This window comes from Balaenoptera physalus (assembly GCF_965194825.1).
Source record: "Balaenoptera physalus genome assembly, chromosome: 4".
Classification (NCBI taxonomy): Eukaryota; Metazoa; Chordata; class Mammalia; order Artiodactyla; family Balaenopteridae; genus Balaenoptera; species Balaenoptera physalus.
Window position 1 is genome coordinate 127,048,825 of NC_138891.1, and position 22,711 is coordinate 127,071,535.

General features: G+C 38.7%; 1 protein-coding gene across 5 annotated transcripts; it reads right to left on the reverse strand.

The window, feature by feature from the left end:
* Positions 1-4: 4 nt before the first annotated feature.
* On the reverse strand, positions 5-22,327 carry MRPL39 (mitochondrial ribosomal protein L39). 5 transcript variants are annotated; one of them, XR_014263096.1, is made up of 10 exons: positions 22,160-22,327; positions 21,161-21,367; positions 19,229-19,368; positions 16,734-16,833; positions 15,566-15,633; positions 11,677-11,789; positions 9,087-9,152; positions 7,704-7,857; positions 2,942-3,105; positions 5-112 (listed from the first exon to the last, which is right to left on the reverse strand). XR_014263096.1 is itself a non-coding variant. In XM_082460564.1 (10 exons), exons 1-10 carry the CDS (start codon positions 22,221-22,223, stop codon positions 109-111), a joined length of 978 nt encoding a protein of 325 aa, XP_082316690.1. In that variant the 5' UTR covers positions 22,224-22,327; the 3' UTR covers positions 5-108. The 5 variants fall into 5 exon arrangements, 4 of the variants coding, with proteins under 4 accessions (XP_082316690.1, XP_082316693.1, XP_082316691.1 ...); XM_082460564.1 differs by having other exon boundaries at positions 3,044-3,105; XM_082460567.1 differs by lacking the exon at positions 21,161-21,367 and having other exon boundaries at positions 3,044-3,105; positions 22,160-22,295.
* Between the last annotated feature and the right edge of the window lie 384 nt (positions 22,328-22,711).

Consider the following 22,711-nt stretch of genomic DNA (forward strand, 5'->3'; position numbering starts at 1 on the left):
CACAAACATTACATAGAAAACTTTTATTTTAATTTACTATACATATCTAAATTTGAGGAAGTTACTAGGCAGATGCACTTTCCTCTGTAGACTGAGTTTGATCTTCAGTTACCTGTAAAAACATAAATAGCTTTACTTTTCTAATAAACACTTTTAGTTTTACCCTTCACCCACCATTTAAAATCACTGCACAGCCTTTCTCTTATAATGACCCTGTCTTTGTCTTTCTCCTTCAAGAGTAATGATTATAGAAAGTTAAGGAGAAAGAGAAGAAAACTTACATGACCAATTTCCCAATATAAATTACCAAGTACAACAATTCCATTAAAAATACAACCTGAGGCATATAGCTAGGCTTCTCAAGATGGTCATTTTATTTTTCATCTATAAAATGAAATCATTAGTATAAGAAAAATATCAGCAGTGCTGCAACAAGGTATTTTAAATCAATCTATTTTGTTGGAAAAAATCAATAATTCTACTTTGAACATAGTATAATACAGGTTTAGCAGAAAAACATATCTGTATGTTAATATTTCTATTATATGTCACTCAGACATAGCAAACAAACAGAGCTAAACTGTATTCCTCATCACCCCCAAAACCTGCCCTACTTCCTGCATTATCTATTTCAGTGAAGGGCTCTACCCAGGTGCCCAAGCCTGGCATGAGAGACACAGTTCTCTTAACTGCATATTTAATCAACAGCCCTATTAATTCCGCCTAAGTAACTCTCACAGCCATTTTCACTGCCCTGCCGGAAGGAACTTCAGGATCTCATCATCTTAAGTCACAGTCATCTTCCATGCTGCCCCCAGAATGAGCTTTTACACAGGAATAGTTTACCAATAGGTCACTTCCTTATTCAAATTCTCCAGTTACCTGTCACTTCCTTATTCAAACGCTCCAGTGTCCTCCAATCACCTTCAGGAGGGGAATGCAAATTCCACCTCACGGAAGACAAGCCCCTCATATTCTATTTCCAACAAACTGATCTGGACTCATCACCCACCCTACGTGTGACTATGCACGCAGATTCGTCTTCCATTCACCACGCACTCCACTCCTCCACGCCTCTTAGGCGAGCAGCTTCCTCTGAGATAAACCCATCCTCAAGCAAATTATCTGCCTGGCTTTTATTCACCCATTAAAACCAGCTTAAGAAACACCAATTCCTGGGAAGCTTCCTTAACCAACCCCTCCCAGCTGGGTTTGGGTCCTTCTCTTCTTTACGCCAGAGCCCCACATGTACACCTGAATTGTCTGCTTTTAGTCTAGTTATCTTGTTCAAGTAACTTCCTTGAGGACAGCAAGAAGATTTTGTTCATTACTGTACCCACTGTTCCTGGCACATAACAAACATTCAATAAGTCTGTGTAGTTAAATCAATGAACCATATGTTTAACCTACTCCCTTTAGACGAGCAAACGAACAGTGGAAGAAGGAAACTGAACCAAAATAAATGCTGCAAAAACAGCTAATCACTGACTTCTACTAGATACTCTAGGTTACTGTCTCTACTATTTTTCTTATATTATATAGAAATATATATATTTCTTATATTTTCTTATTTCTTATAGACTCATTTTTTTCTCTAGTTTCTTAATCTAAAATGGACATTTTGACCAACCAAAGAGACAAAGTTATTCTCCCTATTCAAAAACACTTTCTTCTCATGAGAAAAAGAAAATTTACATCACCTTTACACAAAAACATTATAGCTAAGTGCCTAAATAGTGAATTCTATTTGTAAAGTCATTAATAAAGACTAGGTTTACACATCATCATGCAAAATAATCAATAAAAATTTATTGGGTAATCCCCATTTGCCAAGTGCTGTGTTCAAACTTTGGCATTACACATAGTATACAACAAACCCTGAATGGGTTAACACAATGTAAATGTACTAGCAAAAATAATCAGAAAACAATATGAGGAGGTATACAATCAAGCAGAAATTGCAGGGGTGGATATTTGTTCAGAGATTACTCTGAGAATGCTACATGGAGAAGGTAAGAAGGTAAGGTCTTGCAGAATGAGTAGGATGTAAATAGACAGGAGGAGGATGGGAAACAGAGTCTAGACATAACTGTCATACAGAAACAAACTTGAGCATAAGTTTGAGTTAACAGTATGCAATACATATTTGAAAGTTGCTAAGAGAGGAGATTTTAAACATTCTCACCATAAAAAAAAGCTAACTCTCTGAGATAATGGATGTGTTAACTAACCTTATTGTGTTAATCATTTTGCAATATATAAATATAACGAATCATTACACAGTATACCTTAAGATTACACAATGTGGTATGGCAACTGTATTTCAATAAAGCTGGAAAAAAATGAAGTGACAGAAGAAGGTAAACTAAAACAAAAAATAAAGAAACAAGAAAGTAAGTTTGATGTGTACTTGTAAGCTTGACTAGAGTGGAAACTTAGGGTAACTAGGAAGGGTTCATGAGGCCAGGTTACACAGGATAGCTATCAGATAATGTAAGTAAAAAGTTAACACTTAGTCTCTGAAAGAGTGAACAGGGATAATCATGGTCAAGAAATATAATCATTCCTATTTGTGAAATCTAGATGCTAGTGACACAGAATAAATGACAGTAACACAAGTATTCAAATTTGGTTCTTCAGAACATTTGCATATTTAATATGTCAACTGTTGAGGCAGTTTTAAATCATATCTGGCAAATCTTTAAATGTTCATTAAGTTTACCAAAAAGTTATCAAGACCTAATTAACACCATTACAACCATTAAGAACTACAACTACTATACGGTAATATTCTTATTTTTATTCAAGTTCTATAATATCATTCCCATGATACTAACAAATAAAAACGAAAAGAATTGCCAAATAACAACTTTTCTCTTGCCAAAATACTAACAGGGTCAACAACCACAATACCGCTTTAGCTACTGAGACAACTAATTACTTTTTTCTTTCTTTCTCTTTTCTTTTTTCTTTATTATTTTGTTGTGGTGGTAGTAGTGGTTGCTTAATTTCAAGGAAAATTTCTTCATAGAAATGTACTCACATGTTGTCAAAAACCATTTTCCGAGACCTTTCCAGTAGTTTATTCCATATCGTAAAATGTGCCTTGAGAAGAAAAGATTTACTATGAATTATATAAAGCACAAAAGTTACAATAAAAGAGGCTGAGTCTTTACACAGGTTTTAAACAAAACAAATACATAAAAAGTTTGGCAGTACTAATGAGGCTAAGTGGTTCCAAAAGTGAGTTCAAGTAGGGAAAAAGGGTACATACTATACAGAACAGCTGCTTTGTTTAGCATTTAAGAAAAAAAGACTTAAGGACTGAATATGCCATTCTTCCTCTTTGTCCTTCTTAATCATTACCACCATAGAACACATTCCTTCTAATGGGAAGCAAAAATCTGTCCCACTTTTCCACCCGTTCTTTTCTTAAATAGCCAATTCCAACATGCTAGTGGTCATTCTTCAAATCACAAGCAATCACAAGGAAAGGTTCATTAAGAACCAAGTGTGACGCAAGAGGAGGGGATATGGGGATATATGTATACGTATAGCTGATTCACTTTGTTATACAGCAGAAACTAACACAACATTGTAAACCAACTATACTCCAATAAAGATGTTAAAAAAAAAAAAAACCAACTGTGACATCTCACACTGAAAGAGCAGACCTAGAGGATTTAGTAAATTATCCTAACGAACAAGTAAAAGCTAATGAAGACAACAGTAAAGTTATAGAACCAATTTCCTTAATTCGTAACAATCTCATGCAGCAGAGGATTGTCAGAATGCATAAATGAAAACTGCAAAGTGCAAAACGACCACATCAATGTTACTAACTCAGCTGAAGGTGATACTGAGGGATATGGGTGGGTCAGGGACTATTTCAAACTGTATGAGCTGGTAAAATCTGTAATAAAAGGTAAAATTACTAAATATGTACATGCAAACCTTCTGGAGGAAGAGCAGCATGGTATGTTAAAGGGAAAACCATACCTGGCTCAGGCAGAATGAGCAGCGGGTGGGAGAATTTAAGGTGTGAGTGGAATATAACGGGTGATGGAGAAAGCGGTATGAGATGAAGTCAGAGAGAGAAAGGCAGGAGCCAGACAACATAGGGCTTTGTGAGACAGAGTGAAGGGTTGGCATTTGTTCATGAGAAGCCACTGGAACGTCTGGGGCAGAGGAATTGCATGATCTGATTCGTATATTAAAAGCTTCATTTTGGCCACTCAGCAGAGAATGTGCTGTGGGGGCAAGAATGAAAGCAAAGAAGGGGAGTGAAGAGAAAGCAACAGGGATGAGGGAAGCAGTAGTAGATGAGCTGCTATGCCGTGGATGCATTCGGAATACGTTTTAGGGTTAAGAGTTGAAAGGACTTGCTGATGGATGGGATGGGGCATGGCTATGAGGGAAACAGAGAATCAAGGATTACCTCAAACAGCCGGTATGATGACAGTATCATTTACTGAAATGGAGAAAGCTAGGAAAGGAAGGTGTGTGGAAAAAACATGTAAAGGACACGTATGCTAAAAACTAAAAAATGCTGATGAAAGGGATGAAAGAAGATTTAAATAAATGAAAAGATATATTGTGTTCATAGATTGGAAGGCTCAATGCAGTAAAGACATCAATTCTCCCCAAACTGATATACAGGTTTAATAAAATTCCTATCAAAATCCCAGCAAGGGAGAACCATTGAAGATGGCAGAAGAGTAAGACGCGGAGATCACCTTCCTCCCCACAAATACATCAGAAATACATCTACATGTGGAACAACTCCTACAGAACACCTACTGAACGCTGGCAGAAGACCTCAGACTTCCCAAAAGGCAAGAAACTCCCCACGTACCTGGGTAGGGCAAAAGAAAAAAGAAAATCCCAGCAAGATTTATTGATAGAAAAAAGATTACCCTAAAGTTAAATGGAAAGGCAATGGATCTAGAATAGCTAAAACAATTTTTATAACACATAATAACATGGGAGGAATTATTCTACCTGATTTTAAGACCTATTAAAGCTATAGTAATCAAGATTGTGTGATATCTGGAAGAGACAGAGACACATAAATCAATGGAACACAACTGAGAACCCAGAAATAGACCCACACATATACGACCACTGATTTTTAACAACAGTACAAAAGCAACTCAACAGAGGAAGGATAGTCTTTTCAACAAATGGTACTGGAGCAACTTGACAAGTATAGCGAAAAAGAAAACAATGAACCTCATCCTAAATCTCACACCTTATACAAAATTTAACTCAAAATAAACTACAAACTTAAATATAAAACTACAAAACTTTTAGGAAAAAGAATAGGGGAGAATCTTTGGGATCTAGGGCTGGGCCTTTAATTCTTAGAATTGACACCAAAAGCATGAGCCATAAAGGGAAAAACTGATAACCGGACTTCATCAAAATTAAAAACTGCTGATCTGTAAAAACCTGTTAAGAGGGAAAAGACAAGCTACAGACAGAAAGAAAATATATGCAAACTACATATCTGCAAAGAACTAGTATCCAGAATATTAAAAAAAAAAAAAAAAACTCTCAAAACAACAGTAAAATAGCAAACAATCCAATTAGAATGTGGGCAAAAGAGAAGAACAGACATTTCATCAAAAAAAGATATACAGATGGCAAGTAAGTCCATGAAAAGATGTTCAACATAACTGGCCAGTAGGGAAAAGCAAATTAAAATTAAATAAGAAACCACTACAAACCCATCAGAATAGCTAAAATAAAAATTACTGACAACATCAAGTGCTGGCAAGGATTAGAAAAACTGATTATTCACACACTGCTGGTGGGAATAGAAACTGGAACTTAGCTTGGTAGTTTCTTAAAAAAACTAAACGTGCCCCTGCCATATGACCCAGCAATTGCACTCCTGGGCATTTATCCCAAAGAAATGAAAACATATATTCACAGAAACCTATACACCAATGTTCACAGCAGCTTTACTCATAATAGCTTTATTCCAAGTAGCCAGAAGCAACCCAAATATCCTTTAACAAGTGAACGGCTAAACAAACTGTGGTATATCCACACCAAGGAATACCACTCAGCAATTAAAAGGAACAAACAAGTTTTTTTTCTGTTTTTTTTGTTTTGTTTTGTTTTGTTTTTATTTATTTATTTTTATTTTTGGCTGCCTTGGGTCTTTGTTGCTGCGCACGGGCTTTCTCTAGTTGTGGTGAGCAGGGGCCACTCTTCGTTGCAGTGCGCGGGCTTCTCATTGGGTGGCTTCTCTTGTTGCAGAGCACAGGCTCTAGGTGCGCGGGCTTCAGTAGCTGTGGCACTCGGGCTCCGTAGTTGTGGCTCGCGGGCTCTAGAGCGCAGGCTCAGCAGTTGTGGCGCAGGGGCTTAGTTGCTCCGCGGCATGTGGGATCTTCCCGGACCAGGGATCGAACCCGTGTCCCTTGCACTGGCAGGCGGATTCTTAACCACTGCGCCACCAGGGAAGCCCAAAAGGAACAAACTATTGATATATTGATACATGCAACAATTTAGATGAATCTCCAGAGAATTATGCTGAGTGAAAACATCCAATCCCAAAAGATCACAATACTGAATGATCCCATTCATATGACATTCTTGAAAGGACAAAATTATAGAAATGGAGAACAAGTGAGAAGTTACCAGAAGCAAGGAGGTGGAGGCGGGGCAGACGGGAGTGGGTGTGAGTGGCTGTGGCTATCAAAGGCCAACATGAGGGATCCTTGTGAAGGAATTGCTCTGTATTGTCACTGTTTCAATGTCCATACTCTGGCTGTGAGAGTGTGCTAATAGTTTTGCAAGATGTTACCATTGGAAAAACTGGGTAGAGGTACTTGGGATCTCTCTGTATTATTTCTTAGGACTGCATATAAATCTACAATTATCTCTAAATCAGAAGTTTAATTAAAAAAATAAAAGGATTAGCAAGGGGTGGGAGTAATACGGAAAATGATATGGAATAGATCTTCAAAATAGATTAGGGAGAAGAACGTGCCAAATGTAAGGCCAAAAGGCACCCCTGAAGGTCCTATCAATATGTGCTCCACTACTCCTCACTGCACCCTCCTCTATACTAATTTGAAGTATTAAAAATACTATCTCGAAAAAAAAAAAAAAAAATACTATCTCGGACTTCCCTGGTGGCGCAGTGGTTAAGAAACCGCCTGCCAATGCAGGGGACACAGGTTCAAGACCTGGACCGGGAAGGTCCCACATGTCGCGGAGCAACTAAGCCCATGTGCTACAGCTACTGAGCCTGCGCTCTAGAGCCCGCGTGCCACAACTACTGAAGCCCATGCACCTAGAGCCCATGCTCCACAGCGAGAGAGGCCACCACAATGAGAAGCCTGTGCACAGCAACGAAGAGTAGCCCCCGCTCGCCACAACTAGAGAAAGCCCACGCGCAGCAACGAAGACCCAATGCAGCCAAAAATAAATAAATAAATAAATAAATAAATTTATTAAAAAAGAAAAACTATCTCAATTTGATTTAATTTTTTCAACTAATACTTCTTTTGTAAATTATCTGTTTACATCCTGGGTAAAATTATTTTAATCATAAACCCAAGTTGACAAAATATTAGTGTTACACAACTTAACGAAAATTAAAATGTATGTCCTTCAAATTGGTATAAAATCAAGACCAGAATCACACTCACACCCAAACTGAATGACCTGAAACTTTAAGCTTTACTTACTCTTAAGTGCACAGGTAAAGAGAGACCCTGGAATCTTCGTACAAGACTTGACTGGGTGGCTTGAAGATTATGAACCGCTGACACTTCGTACTGGAAACAAATACTTGTTCTTGGAATAAGAGGGCCCTCACTCACATCAATGAAGTCACCAAATCTGATTCGATTTAAAAAATAAACAAATAAAACCTCAAAATCAAATCACTTACAATAGTTAAAAAAAATCTATTCATTCTCTTTGCCATTACATCCTTAATCAAGAACAATCCATGTGGATCAATTCCATCTCTAATAGCCCCTGACACAACAATCTCAAGTGATGAGACTAAAATTTTAGAAATTAAAACCAATGAATCTTTTTCTTACTTAGCATTGATATAATTTTAAAGATTTTTTAAATAATTTTTTTAATATAATTATTTATTTATTTATTTGGCTGCTCTGGGTCTTTGTTGCTGCGTGCGGGCTTTCTCTAGCTGCGGCGAGCGGGGGCTACTCTTCGTTGCAGTGAGCGGTCTTCTCACTGCGGTAGCTTCTCTTGTTGCAGAGCACGGGCTCTAGGCGCACGGGCTTCAGTAGTTGTGGCTCGTGGGCTCTAGAGCACAGGCTCAGTAGTTGTGGCACACGGGCTTAGTTGCTCCGCGGCATGTGGGATCTTCCTGGACCAGGGCTGGAACCTATGTCCCCTGCATTGGCAGGAGGATTCTTAACCACTGCACCACCAGGGAAGCCCCTTAAAGATGTTTAAGATCACTAAACACATCATGCTATCAAGTGGATCCAATGTCTAAAACTGATATCCTATCACCTTATAACAACTAACTGCAACAGAGTTTAGAATTTAGCATGTAAGACAGCTTCCTAGAGGAAAAAAGTTAAATCTGAGTCAAGAAAACATGAAGCTGAGAAAACAGATACAGGCCGTGAAGCCATTTTTGCATAACGCATTGTCTTACTTCTCTCATCCTTGCATCAGAAAGCACATTGTGATATAACTTCCTTATATGTAACATAAGTAGTAACTAATTAGTCAGTATTCATGTTTCTATATACATATGAATCACGTTCAATTCATAACAATGAGTATTTTGCCCAATTTCAAAATTAACTCTAAACATTACATTTTCTTACAATGGTTTCCAACTCTTTCAGAAATAAAAATAACAAACAATAAAATGAGGAACAGAAACCACAACTGTTCCCAAAGATGACTTAAAGCTTCCAATTACCACCATAGCAAAAAATTGAACAAAGCAGTAAAAAGTAAGGTAATAAGAACAACAAATTAAGGTACAAATCTTTTCCAGTCATACACCAGTCAGGTAACAATAAAACTAAACCTTCCTATAAATTAGCATAGCAGTCAATTTTTATATTTTTACTTACCTGTGTAGCTTGACTATTCTCTCAGGGTTCTGAGATGCCTTCTCTTCTATGAAATCTAATTTGTACCTAAGAAGCAGCAAAGAAACAAATGTTTTAATTCTAAATGTACAAAAAGGTGTTTAAAGCCACTTCCCTTTCTCTTCCTCTTCAGCCATAATTTTTGCAAGAGGGGTTTACACTTGGAACCTCCCCTTCCTCACCTCCCATTCACACCTCACCTCCTTCAATCTGGCCAGAGCTTCACAACTCCACCAAACTGTTCTCCTTGGTGCCAACCTAATGGACACTCTTTAGTCCTTATTTCCACTGCTCACCTCCACTTCTCACAGTGTTCTTTTCCACCGGCTTCTGTGGCATCCCGTACTGCTTGTTATTTTAACTCTCTGGTCACCCTTCTCTTTCCCTGCCCTTCAAGGGTTCTGTCCATAAACTTTTTTCACTCTAAGCATCCTCTCTGGGCTAGCTCCTTGATTTGCACAGTTTTAATTACCACTTACGTGTTTATATCTTCTACACCTCTGCTTCTAATCCACATCTCTTCTGAGCCCCAAACTGTATATCCAAAACACTCCAGACATCAACCAGGGTGTCTACAAGCATCTTACACTCCCAAGTTCTCAAACTGAACAAAAACTTACCCTCTCTTTTCTCACCAAACTTATTCTTATTCCTGAATTCCCTAGTTTAGTAAATGACACCACCAACCACCCACATCTCCAAGTGAAAAACTTCAGAGATTTCCTTGATTCCTGTTTCTCCCACCACATTCCCTCCGTCCAATTCATTACCAAGTCACATCCATTCTACTGCTTAAATGTCTCTCAAATCCACTCGGGTCTGTCAGTATAACAAATAGTACAGATGGAACCGCACAGCCCAGGTTCAAATCATGACCTTACCACTTACTATTAAGAGCCTTGCCTATTTACCCCAGAATGCTAAACAAATATTACACATGTGTGGCAAGGTTGGGAAGCGTCAGTTTGTGCAGAAATATACACTTACTGCCACACCTCTTCTTCCACAGCCCTGATGATTACTGAGGGAGCCAATTCCCTTGAATACTTGTTCCTCTTGACCCACCTCTAAGAGAAACTCCTGTCCCCTGGGAGCCAAAGCCACTGAAAGTTCCCCCTACAGGAGAAAGGCCCCATCACTGATCCACCTTCAACCTCCAAAACTCTCTGTCTCCTCAAACTTGCCCCTAAATGATCTCCCACCTCCCTTTACACATTCACCTAAAGTTACCAAAGTCCTACAAGCCTCTCCTAGACTTTGACAGTTGAGTGGGAGGAAAGGGAAATCTCAGTGTAACATAAAATGAAAGTCTAGAGTACGCTGCCTAATACGGTAGCTATGGAGCACTTCAATGTAATTAGTCCTAATTGAAATGTGCCGTAAGTGTAAAATACACACCAGATTCTGAAGATTTAGTATGAAAAAGAGAATTATAAAATATTAAGTTTTTAATATTAATCACATGTTGAAATGTTTCAGATACATTGTTTAAATAAAACTGTTTTATTAAAATTAACTTCACCTTTATTTTGAATTTTTGTTTAATGTAGCTAACTAGGAAATTTAGTTATATAGATGACTCACATTATATTTCTATTGGACAACACAGCCCTAGAATTGTGGTGGGGGAGGTGACTTGATAAATTCTGATAATTTAAGGAATTTTCTTATAGAATTAATGGTAATTTAGTTGTAAAGAATTATTTGTACTCCAGTTCAGTATATTCCTACTGCTTTCTAAGTACACTGGTTCCAAAATATGCTAAATATTATAAACTAGCCCCATGAGAATCTGTGCCTCATTTTATAAATAGCTAAAGAAATTCCAAACCATTATCTTTAACAATTTGCAGGTGCACATTTTGGCTTTAGAATCTAGTATCTATATGATTTTTTGCAATGCAGATATTCCTTTCTAATTAATTCTGATTTTAATTAGTTTAACATTAAAATTTAGTTTATGTTCTCACAATTAGTAGAAGATAAATTGGAAGTTTTCTGAGTGAAAAAGGGAATTGAGAAGGCAGGCAGGATTTAACATGTTGGCGAAGAAAATCTATCAAATGGTTAATTCCCCTACAGAAGACTAAGATCTGTGTGAATGTTTTACTTCAGCTGTTAGCTGCCTCCGAACAGCTGGTATTTTCTGTCTTACCCTTTTCATCTGAAGAGTGGAAAGATGGGAAGGAAAGGTTGCCAAATGCAAGTTTAAATAAATTTAAGTTTAAATTCAAAATAATGCAGTTTCTTAACGTAGGCTACCACTTCACAATGGAAGGAAAAAAGGGAAACATATTGCTATGGTGATATAAAGAAAAGGACTAGCCAAAGAAAAAGAGAAGTAAGACAAAGTAAGAAAGTTATCAAAGGTGTGGCAGGGGCACTTCTTCTCAGTGAAATAATGAGATGAACAAAAGCAAATAGGCTGGTGCAGAAAAGAGATCCCAGAGCTAAAAAGTAAAAAGTGTGCTACATAAATACATCAAATATGAAAGTTATTAAGAGCTGAATTTTCTTCATTACATACAACTTTGGGAGGTTTAATTTTGTTTAAAAGGAAGCCAACACTTACTTATTGTGTTGAAATATTTCTAACGCCACTTTTGCTTCAACTTCCAGAGTTTCAAATGGAAGATCTTTATAAATTAAAGCACGAGCATCTTTTGTGAAGGAACATAGGTTCTCCTTAAAAATGAAAGTATTAACCTTTTGTAACAATTTACTTAAAAACATTTCCCTATAAGGCAGATAAAACTGTATGCTTAATATTATAAGTCCAACTACAACAAAAAGCAAAAAGCAAATTTGCTAGGAAAGAAAGCATTAATTTGCAACAATTAAATACTGGAATCATACAATGTACAATTAGCAATTTCTCCCAATTCTATAAATTATAAAACTTGTAATTAAATAGCTGCCTGTGTTAGAAATAATTATTATGGATAATCCTACAAAGGAATTTTAATAAACATTTCATTCAAATTATACAGCCCTATAAATGTTTATTAAAATGATGGTGCAACAAGTAGAAATACTAATAAGTAAATGGTAAGATACAAAAATTTGTTTACACTATGAGTAAAACTAAGCTTTTTAAATAAATGCATGAGGAAAAAATCATTATTTATGTGATTCAAAAACTTTCACTAGGAAATGTTATGTCATCATTGGCCATGTCCAAAATATAGCATAAATCCAATATTAGAAATTTCTGTTTAATGAAAATGTCAATTTTACACAATTAAAATGATTAATAACACACATTAACAATGTTTATGAGATTTTTAATAAAAACTATAGTTGAGTTTTCACACTATAAATCATAACTAATACAGAAAAGATCAAGCACTATTATGCAAATAATTTTTGTAATAAAATTCTTTCCATAAACTTCCTAATAGACTCTTGAATGAAATGACTCTTCTCCATTCTTAAATGGATAATTTTCTGTATAACCAATGCACATTCATGGTTTAATATAGCTGTTACTTGACTGTAACTTTCCCCCACTTTCTACACCCCATGGTGCCTGCAATTAACTAGTACATTTCTTTTTTAAAGTTTTATCTTTAAAAAAAGGAAAAGGAGGCAGCAAGTTTCACACATAATGAGACTTAAATTTTCATCTCCTTAGTTTTTACTGAACTCCCCCAATAAAGTAAGAATCTTGACAGACTTGAAAAAAAAATTATATTGCCACTAGTCCACAGATCATGAAGAAACCATTCCAACCTCTCCCCTCACCCTCCCTCATCTCTCCCAATACCTCTCTTCCCTCTCTCCCTTTCTCTCTTTTTTCCTTCCTGTTTCCCTCCTCTCTCTCTCTTGATATTAAGCAGTAACGGCAGGATTACACAAGAAATAACTGTCAAAGCCAGCATTTAAACCTGGATCTTCCCTGACTCCAAAATTTTTTTTTTCAGGTGTCATTTGGATTTCCTTTTTTTTTTTTCCCCCACATCTTTATTGGAGTATAAATGCTTTACAATGTTGTGTTAGTTTCTGCTGTACAAGAAAGTGAATCAGCTATATGTATACATATATCCCCATATCCCCTCCCTCTTGAGCCTCCCTCCCACCCTCCCTAGCCCACCCTTCTAGGTCATCACAAAGCACTGAGCTGATCTCCCTGGGCTATGCAGCTGCTTCCCACTAGCTATCTAGCTTACATTTGGTAGTATATATACGTCAATGCTACTCTCTCACTTCGTTATAGCTTCCCCTCCCCGCCCCCAACCCCCCGTGCCCTCAAGTCTGTTCTCCAGGTCTGCGTCTTTATTCCTGCCCTGCCACTAGGTTCATCAGTACGGCTTTTTAAAATTCCATATATATGCATTAGCATACGGTATTTGTTTTTCTCTTTCTGACTTACTTCACTCAGTATGACAGATTCCAGGTCCATCCACCTCACTACAAGTAACTCAATTTTGTTCCTTTTTATGGCTGAGTAATATTCCATTGTCTATAAGTGCCACATCTTCTTTATCCATTCATCTGTTGATGGACATTTAGGTTGCTTCCATGTCCTGGCTATTGTAAATAGTGCTGCAATGAACATTGTGGTACATGTGTCTTTTTGAATTATGGTTTTCTGAGGGTATATGCCCAGTAGTGGGATTGCTGGGTCATATGGTAGTTCTATTTTTAGTTTTTTAAGGAACCTCCATACTGTTCTCCATAGCGGCTGTATCAATTTACATTCCCACCAACAGTGCAGGAGGGTTCCCTTTTCTCTGCACCCTCTCCAGCATTTATTGTTTACAGATTTTTTTGATGATGGCCATTCTGACTGGTGTGAGGTGATACCTCATTGTGGTTTTGATTTGCATTTCTCTAATGACTGGTGATGTTGAGCATGTTTCCATGCGTTTACTGGCTGACTCCAAAATTTTTGCTTTTAGAAACTACAATATTTCACTAAATCCAAGATGCACCACTAAGAAAAAATATTACCAGTTATAATCATAAGATGCTATCTACTATAAGTCACATTTGCTCCAGAGAATTACACTGAGTGAAAAAAGTCAATCCCAAAAGATTACATACTGAATGATTTCATTTACATAACATTCTTGAAATGACAAAACTATACAAATAGAGAACAGATTAGTGGTTGCCACAGTTTAAGGATGGGGGGGGATGGAGACTAAAGAGAAATGTGGGTAATTTTGGCAGTGATAGAAATGTTCTTGGCGGGCTTCCCTGGTGGCGCAGTGGTTGAGAATCTGCCTGCCAATGCAGGGGACACGGGTTCGAGCCCTGGTCTGGGAAGATCCCACATGCCGCGGAGCAACTAGGCCCGTGAGCCACAACTACTAAGCCTGCGCGTTTGGAGCCTGTGCTCCGCAACAAGAGAGGCCGCGATAGTGAGAGGCCCGTGCATTGCGATGAAGAGTGGCCCCCGCTTGCCACAACTAGAGAAAGCCCTCGCACAGAAACGAAGACCCAACACAGCCAAAAATAAATAATAAATAAATAATAAATAAATTAAAAAAAAAAAAAGAAACGTTCTTGGCTGTATCAGTGTCAATATCCTGGTTGTGATATGGTACTATGGTTTTGCAAGATAATACCATTGGGGAAACTGAGTAAAAGGAACATGGAATCTCTATGTATTATTCCTTACAACTCCATGTGTATCTATAATTTTCTTCAACTAAAAAAAAGTTTAATTAAAAAAAGTTATAGAAACAAACAAAAGACACAGTTGTTTTCAGAGATATTAAAATGTGAAAAAAATGTACATAGTGGAATTGATAAAATGGTATGCTACACTGCCTCCCCTCTTCTGATCTCCAGCCTTCCAATCTGTAGGACATACAGTTTTGCTTCATTAAGAATTAGGCATTTGTCTGTTCTCCCCAATCATAACTAAGCCTCTAGGCTTGACTTTTGAAAGCCGTCAGCATCCTCTACCTACACAGCACCTGATCTAGATTCACTCTGTTAGCCAGGCTCCTGCTGCTACCCCAGTCCCAGACCAACAAGAAGCAACCTCCTTATGACGGCGGACCATTCCAGAAGAGGCTAGTTTGCTGCTATTTAGTTTGCGGCTATTTGGGTTACCTTTGTCAAAGCCTGATATTTTAATTCACCCCTCCCCAACTCTCAATGTAACCCTTGTTGATAAGAAGATCTCAGGATGCAATAGGCTTAAAATGGCTTAGGGCAGTGGTTTTCAAATTGTGCTCTAAAGATCCAAGGAGGTAAGGCTCCAGGCCTCTCACCCCCACATCAACCAAGATAGTTAAGCTTCTATATTTTATTCTGGGTACCTCGCTGTTGTGAATACCCTCAATCATATACATCTGTCTTAAATACACTAAAAAGCAACAATAAAGATTGACCGATTCTTTTAAATATCCTCAACATGCAGTACCATTCAACAATACAAACACAGGAATCGTTCTAACAAAGAAAGGCACAGACTCTAAAATTAATACTCCAAAGAGTAGACTTACTTTTGTTGGCACCCACTCATCAAGTCTCTTATCCAAAACTACATCATAGCAGAAGGCTCCAGTGATTACTGTAAATCCAACCAAAATAAAAAGCAAAGTCAAATCTGTTAGGGTAGAAAGTTACTAATTTGCAACAAATGAATATTTAGACCATAAAATGAAGGGTCAAAAATCTCTCCCAACACTACAAATTATAAAATTGTCACCATTATTCCAGCTGCTTGTCAGAGCTGTACCAACTTTCCCCCCACCATAAAACTAACTCACCTTTTTGTTAACCCAACATCACCAGTATTTTTTAATCATTCACATTTTCTTCAGGAATAGTACCACCATAGAGAGCTCAAATATTAGTTACTAGATATAAAAATTCCCAAAGAGTAAGATATTTAATAAGTAGATGAAAAATTAAATGGACATGAAATGTTTAATTTTTTTAATATCCTCTAAATTTCATTTTTTGTTGTTTTGTTTTGCTTAGAATCTCTTATTGCCAAATCAAATATTTTTTGGTATATAAACTTCCACCTTTTTTAAAAAAATACAATTGTGATCCTACTACACATACTGTTGCAAAATCCTAGTTTTAGGAAAATTACAAAGAATGTGAACTGTTCCACCTCCCCAAAATGGTATTCCTCTCCAGTGCCAGGGTCATTTCTGGTGAAATGGTACCACCTAAACACAGTTTTCTACAGAAGTCTATTTATACTCATATCTCCTCCTCCTCACATTCTGTTTGGAAATAAGTACTTAAAATGGTAAGAAATAAATACTGACACAATATAATTACATGAAATTCACATTCAAAAGAAACATTCTCCTCTAATCCTATTATGTTAATAATTGACCTCCAATAATTAAATAAGATGGATTTTTTTACCATTATAAATAGAAGGTATATATGACAGTAATAGGACGGATTCTGTTACCCATAATAAATGGAATGTATGTATGATGGTAATTTATATTAGACTAAATTAGAAGTGAACTCTATACAACATCAAAAATAGGTACCAAAATATTCAAAGATTACAGAAAGTGTGTGTGTGTGTCTATACACACACACACACACACACACATATATATGTGTGTGTGTGTGTGTGTGTTTGTGTGTGTGTGTGTGTGTGTGTGTGTGTTTATTTATTTATTTATATGTGTACATCACCTGGAACTTCTGGAGCTCTGACCAAACTGACCACATATTCATCTTTGAATGCCCTCTCTATCACACAGCCCATCATCATGGCACAAGAACGCCAATAAGCCTAGAAAGATAAAATACACACAAACATAATAAACATAAGATTTACTAACATTTCTTTAATATTAAAATTTAGGTTGACTTTTGACTTAGGAACCATTTCTCAAATATCTGTCCATCTCTGCATTTAGAAATGGTTACCATCAGACCATGACATTACCACCACCAAGCAAAACCCACAAAAGAATGAAGCACCAACTTCATGTGGTTAGCAATGTTTGTATAAGATATCACACACTATAATGTTTATCAACCAATAAACAGTTTTACTATCAGTAGTAATTTTATTTTTAACCCAGGATAAAGTTAACTTGTTAACAAACTTGTGCTAAAGTAAAATAAATATATTAATATGTACCTGTTTATAACGTACATAAATATGGAGGGTTAACCCAACTTTTAAGAATTATTTATGGGCTTCCCTGATGGCACAGTGGTTAAGAATCCACCTGCCAATGCAGGGGACATGGGTTCAAGCCCTGGTCCAGGAAGATCCCACATGCCATGAAGCAACTAAGCCCGTGCAACACAACTACTAAGCCTGCGCTCTATAGAGTCCACGAGCCACCACTACTGAGCCCGTGTGCCACAACTACTGAAGCCCACGCACCTAGAGCCCGTGCTCCGCAACAAGAGAAGCCACTGCAATGAGAAGCCCGCGCACCGCAACGAAGAGTAGCCCCCGCTTGCTGCAGCTAGAGAAAGCCCGCACACGGCAACAAACACCCAATGCAGCCAAAAATAAATAAATAAAAATTAAATAATAATTTTTTTTAAAAAAAAGAATTATTTATGACTCCTATCCTATACCTAACATCACGTATCACTTAGGTTATTTATATTTATAACAAAGCAACCTCACTATTAACTGGGCTTTCATCTCACTAGCATTTTGATCCATGGACATGCCCAATATGGGTATCCATGCAATGACCTTCCCAGAGTCATAAAGACAAACGTAAGTCCTACACCATCTTAAGCTCTGTACTGGCACTGCTATAACTAGGCACTTGACTTTCCTAAGCTCTTCTCCGTATCTGAGGACAACAAGAGTGGGCTCATTTGGTTGCACGTGGCAGAGACTGCTCCAGAATGTGTTCTACACAACCACACAAATACACTAAAAATAAATGCAAACCCAGGCCTTGAAGGCCAGTAGCAAAATGCACTTCTTCATCTATCTGACTTGATTGTTTTTAATGTCTGGTGAACTCCAGGGTCAATGCCTAGGTTCAAATCCAGGCTCAGCCACTTAGCAAACTGGTAACCTTGGTCAGGCTACACCTCTCTTTGCCTCAGTTTATTTATCTGTAAAAAGGAGATAATAGCACCTTTTATGGGATTTTTTTTTAGTGAGGATTACATGAGTCAATACCTGTGAATCACTAAAACAGTGCCTGATATACAATAAATGTTCCATGTTAGCTACTACTATTATCATGCCTACCATTTCCTTCTTTAAGTATTTCATTTCAACAAATATTTATTAAATACCTACTGTATGTAAGTCAAGGACAAGATCTAATAAGGAACATGATCCCTGTCTTCACAGAGCCAGGAATCCAGTACATTCAACAGTTCGTATTACAAGGGAAAATCAAACTACTGTATCTAGAGACACTAGCCAAGTGTTGTGAGGCCCAGAAGAAAAGAGGGATTCATTCTGACAAGAAGAAACTGAGACGGTTCCACAGAGCATATGGCATTTTAATGGAACTATAATAGATAAACAGGATTTTAATAGGGAGGAAAGAAAATACTCGAAGAGCATCAACAAAAGCAAGGAGGATAACACAACAGAAACCATTAGTGACCAAGTCCTCCAGTATGGCTGGAGCAAAGAGGAAGTGGAAGATGCCGTGGAAGGTGAAGCTCAAAAGGCAGGCAGGGGTGAGAAAAGTGTCCACGCAGAACTGGGAAAGTTATATGAACGGTTATCAGGTAGGCAAGTTCTTTAGGGATAAGTGACATCATCCTTAGTCACATCATTTAATAAAACTCTTGCAGGACTATTAAGGAAGACTTTCAGATTAAAAAAGGGTGGGGGGGGTGCGGTGGGAGAGTTAAAAAGTTATTGAAATAAGCCAGAAAAGATGGTGAAAGACAAGAATGAAATTACTGAACTATACAGGGTGACTAATAAAAGTAAGCTGAACAAAGATATGAATGTCATTTAGTTTTCTCAAACCAAAATACAGAGACATTAATGCCACTGAGGAGTTTTGAACTATGAACATGCCTAATCTACCAAGTAAAACCCTGATTATCTAGTACAGTACAACATTTGACCTTGGCCAGATCTGTACATTTCAAACTCCACAGGAAACAGATTTTAATTTAAAAAAAGACTAGAAAGAAACTGGGGGGAGGGGTACCAAAGAACATAGAGGCAGAAATACCTTATTGACTTCTCCTGGATCATCATCTTTGAAAGTAAGAAACTTAATTTCACATGACTTGGTCAAAGGCTTATACATGTCCCAAGGCTGTCCGTCCACAAGAGCCAGAATGGACTTCCTGCAGTACCACTCACTTAAATCTAGGAATTTAAAACAGATTGAAGATCTAACTCTAACAAAACCCAAGTGAAAAAGTACATGTTTAAGTGCTACATTAAGAAATAAAACAACAGAAAGGCAAGATTCTGCAAGCTTTTTTGGGGAGAAAAGAAAGATTTGTAGCCAATAAAAAAATAATTCCCAACACATCCAATGTATTGCTAATTATTAATGAAATTACCCAAACAAAAATCATTAAGGCTAAGTCTAACTTGAAATTAATCTGTCAATTATTAAGTAATAAAATAGTTTTCCAAGAGCTACACTTAAATATTCAGAGAGCAGCATCGTGGATATATTTGGCTATATGCACACACAATTTAGAAGGGAAAATATATAAATATACATCCCAGTAAGTCTGTTCTAGATGGGTTTGGGGTCTTGCTCCCAAACCATCTTTACTTCCCTAACATGGACTCTTCAAGTTAAATACCATAGTTACCAGTTTTTATTCAATAATTATCAGTATGAATTCACACATAAACCAATCAGCTCTGGTCTGTTATATGACTCCAGAATGCAACTCCAACCCTGATTAGATGTTTTTTGAGTACCCAGCTATTCACAGAAGTGGTCAAACCACAGGTCTAAATAAGTTCCATAAGGCGGGGATCATGCCTATTTTTGCTCACTCGCCAGTATATCTAGAGACTAGCATCAGGCCTGAAATACACTAGGTACTCAATAAAATTTATTGAATGATTGATGGTATGAGTGACAAGCAAGTCTGAGGGCAGCAGTCATGCTAAGAGTGGTTCAGAGGCTTCATCTCTACATGTGGTGTGTGTAAAACTCCTTAAGGGCCTGAGCTGTGTCTTAGCCTCCTCTGTATTCCTAATGCCTATCCTACAGCAGAGGTTCAATAAATGCTTGCCAAACAAGTAAGCAATTATAAGTACTAATTCAAGTGCCAAAGTAAAGGAAGATTGAGAGTACACACTTGGCAGGTCAGCTTAAGCTTTTAACTAAAGTTAATTACTTAAATGGAATCATTACTGAGTTTTCCAAAAATCTGAACAATGCAGCCAGTCATATATGAGCGAGCATGTAGGTGTACGTATCTACTTTTTGTTCTTTCGGAATTTAAACGTTACCAGTTCTATCAAAGCTACTACAAAAGCATTTTGATCGAAAATAACATAGAGGCCTTGTTCCCTTCATTTCCACACCAAATCACACACAGGGCCTTGTTTTCTCCCTTAAGATATGAACACAACAAACATTTTTACCCCAATCACATTCACCCCATGCACTCACACATTTACTACATGTACATGTAAATGTAAACAAAGACACAACACACACAGAGGCAAGTGGTGAGCAGATAAAAGACAAGTTAGGCTATAAAGAGCAGAAAAGGAAAAGAAGGCCAAAAAAAGCTGATCATCTGAGGCCAGGGCAGTCCCTCCACCCCAAAATCCTTTAATGGGACTCACATGGTAACTGCTGCCATTACACCACAGTGTGTCTAAAAGGGGCAAGCACACTAGTAGCAATGCTTTCAGGTCTGCCTCCTGCAGGAAACAATGACAGCCCTCTAAACTCAGCCAGATTCCAGCAAGTCCCAGGACGACCTATGCGTTACAGCACCAACCCTTCAAGACCCACAGTACCCTCAATTGCTAAGCCCGCAGTGAACACGCAGGAAGATGCTAGATAAAGGAGAACTTCCGGGAAGTTCAGGGAGCAACTACAGCATCTTGTCTCCTCTGCACCGGTTCTTCTCCTGATTTATGCAAAATCTTCAAAAGGGTATCCTGATTCGTTACTTACGCATGGCACAACTATAAGGAGTTGAAATGTTTTTATTCATGACAAAGACAGTGCCAGGGTCAGCTTTCCCAACGTGCTTAACTTCAATCTTCTCAGTTCGGGGAGTTAATGAGAGCTGCCTTTTTTTCTCTTTGTTAAAGAGATCATTCTGCATTTCTGTCAGTTCGGTCGGTGACAGCTGAGAAGCAGGTGATGTTGCTATAAATCCTGTGCAGAAATTACAATAAATGTGAAAACTGACCCAAAAAATAATATATTGCCCCACCCTGTTCCCCTCCCGTATCACCATCCTCCACCAAGGAAAGAATAGGAGGCAAGGGAATTTTAAACGCTGTTCACCAAAATGAGTTCAGAAGTAAACTTAAACCCCTTTCTAATATTAATAATTAAAACGACCACGGAAAAGAACTGCAGCCTGCCCTGATCCGCGCCTTTACTTCAACTTTGCTCTTTCACCATCAGATCGCCACTTCCCACCAGTTTCCTCGGTCGTATTCCAATCTGTGCTTTACAATAAGGGGCAAAAAGTAACCAGGAAGTGGAGTCAGACCAGTCATTGGAAAGGTGAGCAAAACTGTCGCTTTGAAAACGTCTTGGGGACAAGAAAGCTCCACGAGACTGCAGGTCCCACGCCAAAACTCTCCATATGTAGAGCGAGAAATGCTAAGCTTATTTTCCAAACCCCAAATCAGAGGATTTGGCAAGGCATGTACGAGTCCAATGGGAAAATAAGGACACGTTTGCACCGGAACGTGGTCTCCCTCCCAAGGGCGCCCCAAGCTCCTCCCGCGGCCCCGCCCCTGCCCTCCCCGTCTCTCTCGGGTCCCGAGATATGTACCCCAAGGCCGGGAGGGGGCGGCCAACGCAGCAGGGACTCAAAAGACCTTCCTCGGCCTCCAACCCCGCGGGACCCACCCCCCAGGACCCGCCTCGGGCCCAATCTGGGCAGACACCATCCTCTAAGCCTCCCTCCCTGACCCTACGGCCGCTAAAACTCACTCCAGCCAGCCCCGCCGCCGGGGGCGGCCCGCCAGAGCCGCAAGCTCCAGACTCCGACGGACATTGCCTCCTCCGCGGCCCTAGGAACCGCCGCGCACAGGTCCTTCTCCGTCTTCTTCCCCGGAAACTCCGAGCGCGCACCCCAGGTTCCGCCGGAGAGTTTTGTTCCGGGCCAGGCTGTCGGGCTGCATCTGCCACCAGGGGGCGCGCTCGCGCCTCTCTGAGAGTCAGTCGCTGGAGGTCTGGCGTCCAGAGTCCGGCTTGTTCCCGGCGCGCGGAGGATGACCCGGAGGTCCTGGGCCCCACGGCGGCCGGTCAGCCACCCGGTGGGCTCTGCGGGGGGACAAGCGTCTCCTTTGGAGCCGCAGAGCCCGACACGCGCCGTCACCCTCCGCCCTCTGCAGGTTCGATCCCCGCCTGCTGGGCGAAACCCTTGTTTCTCTCAAACTATGTTTCTGGGGAGAAAAACTGAGAAAAGATGACGTCTGTTTACTCTTACTTTCGTGGTCAGCCCAGCCGGCCACGTCGATGGCATCTTCAAGCTCTTGGCTT

Coding starts and splice junctions, on each gene's coding strand:
- MRPL39 (XM_082460564.1), bottom strand. CDS start 22,223: ATGTCCGTCGGAGTCTGGAGCTTGCGGCTCTGGCGGGCCGCCCCCGGC. Junction 16,834..19,228: donor ATCCAGGAGAAGTCAATAAG/GTATTTCTGCCT, acceptor TTATCTTTCTAG/GCTTATTGGCGTTCTTGTGC. Junction 9,153..11,676: donor GAAATATTTCAACACAATAA/GTAAGTGTTGGC, acceptor GCTGCTTCTTAG/GTACAAATTAGATTTCATAG.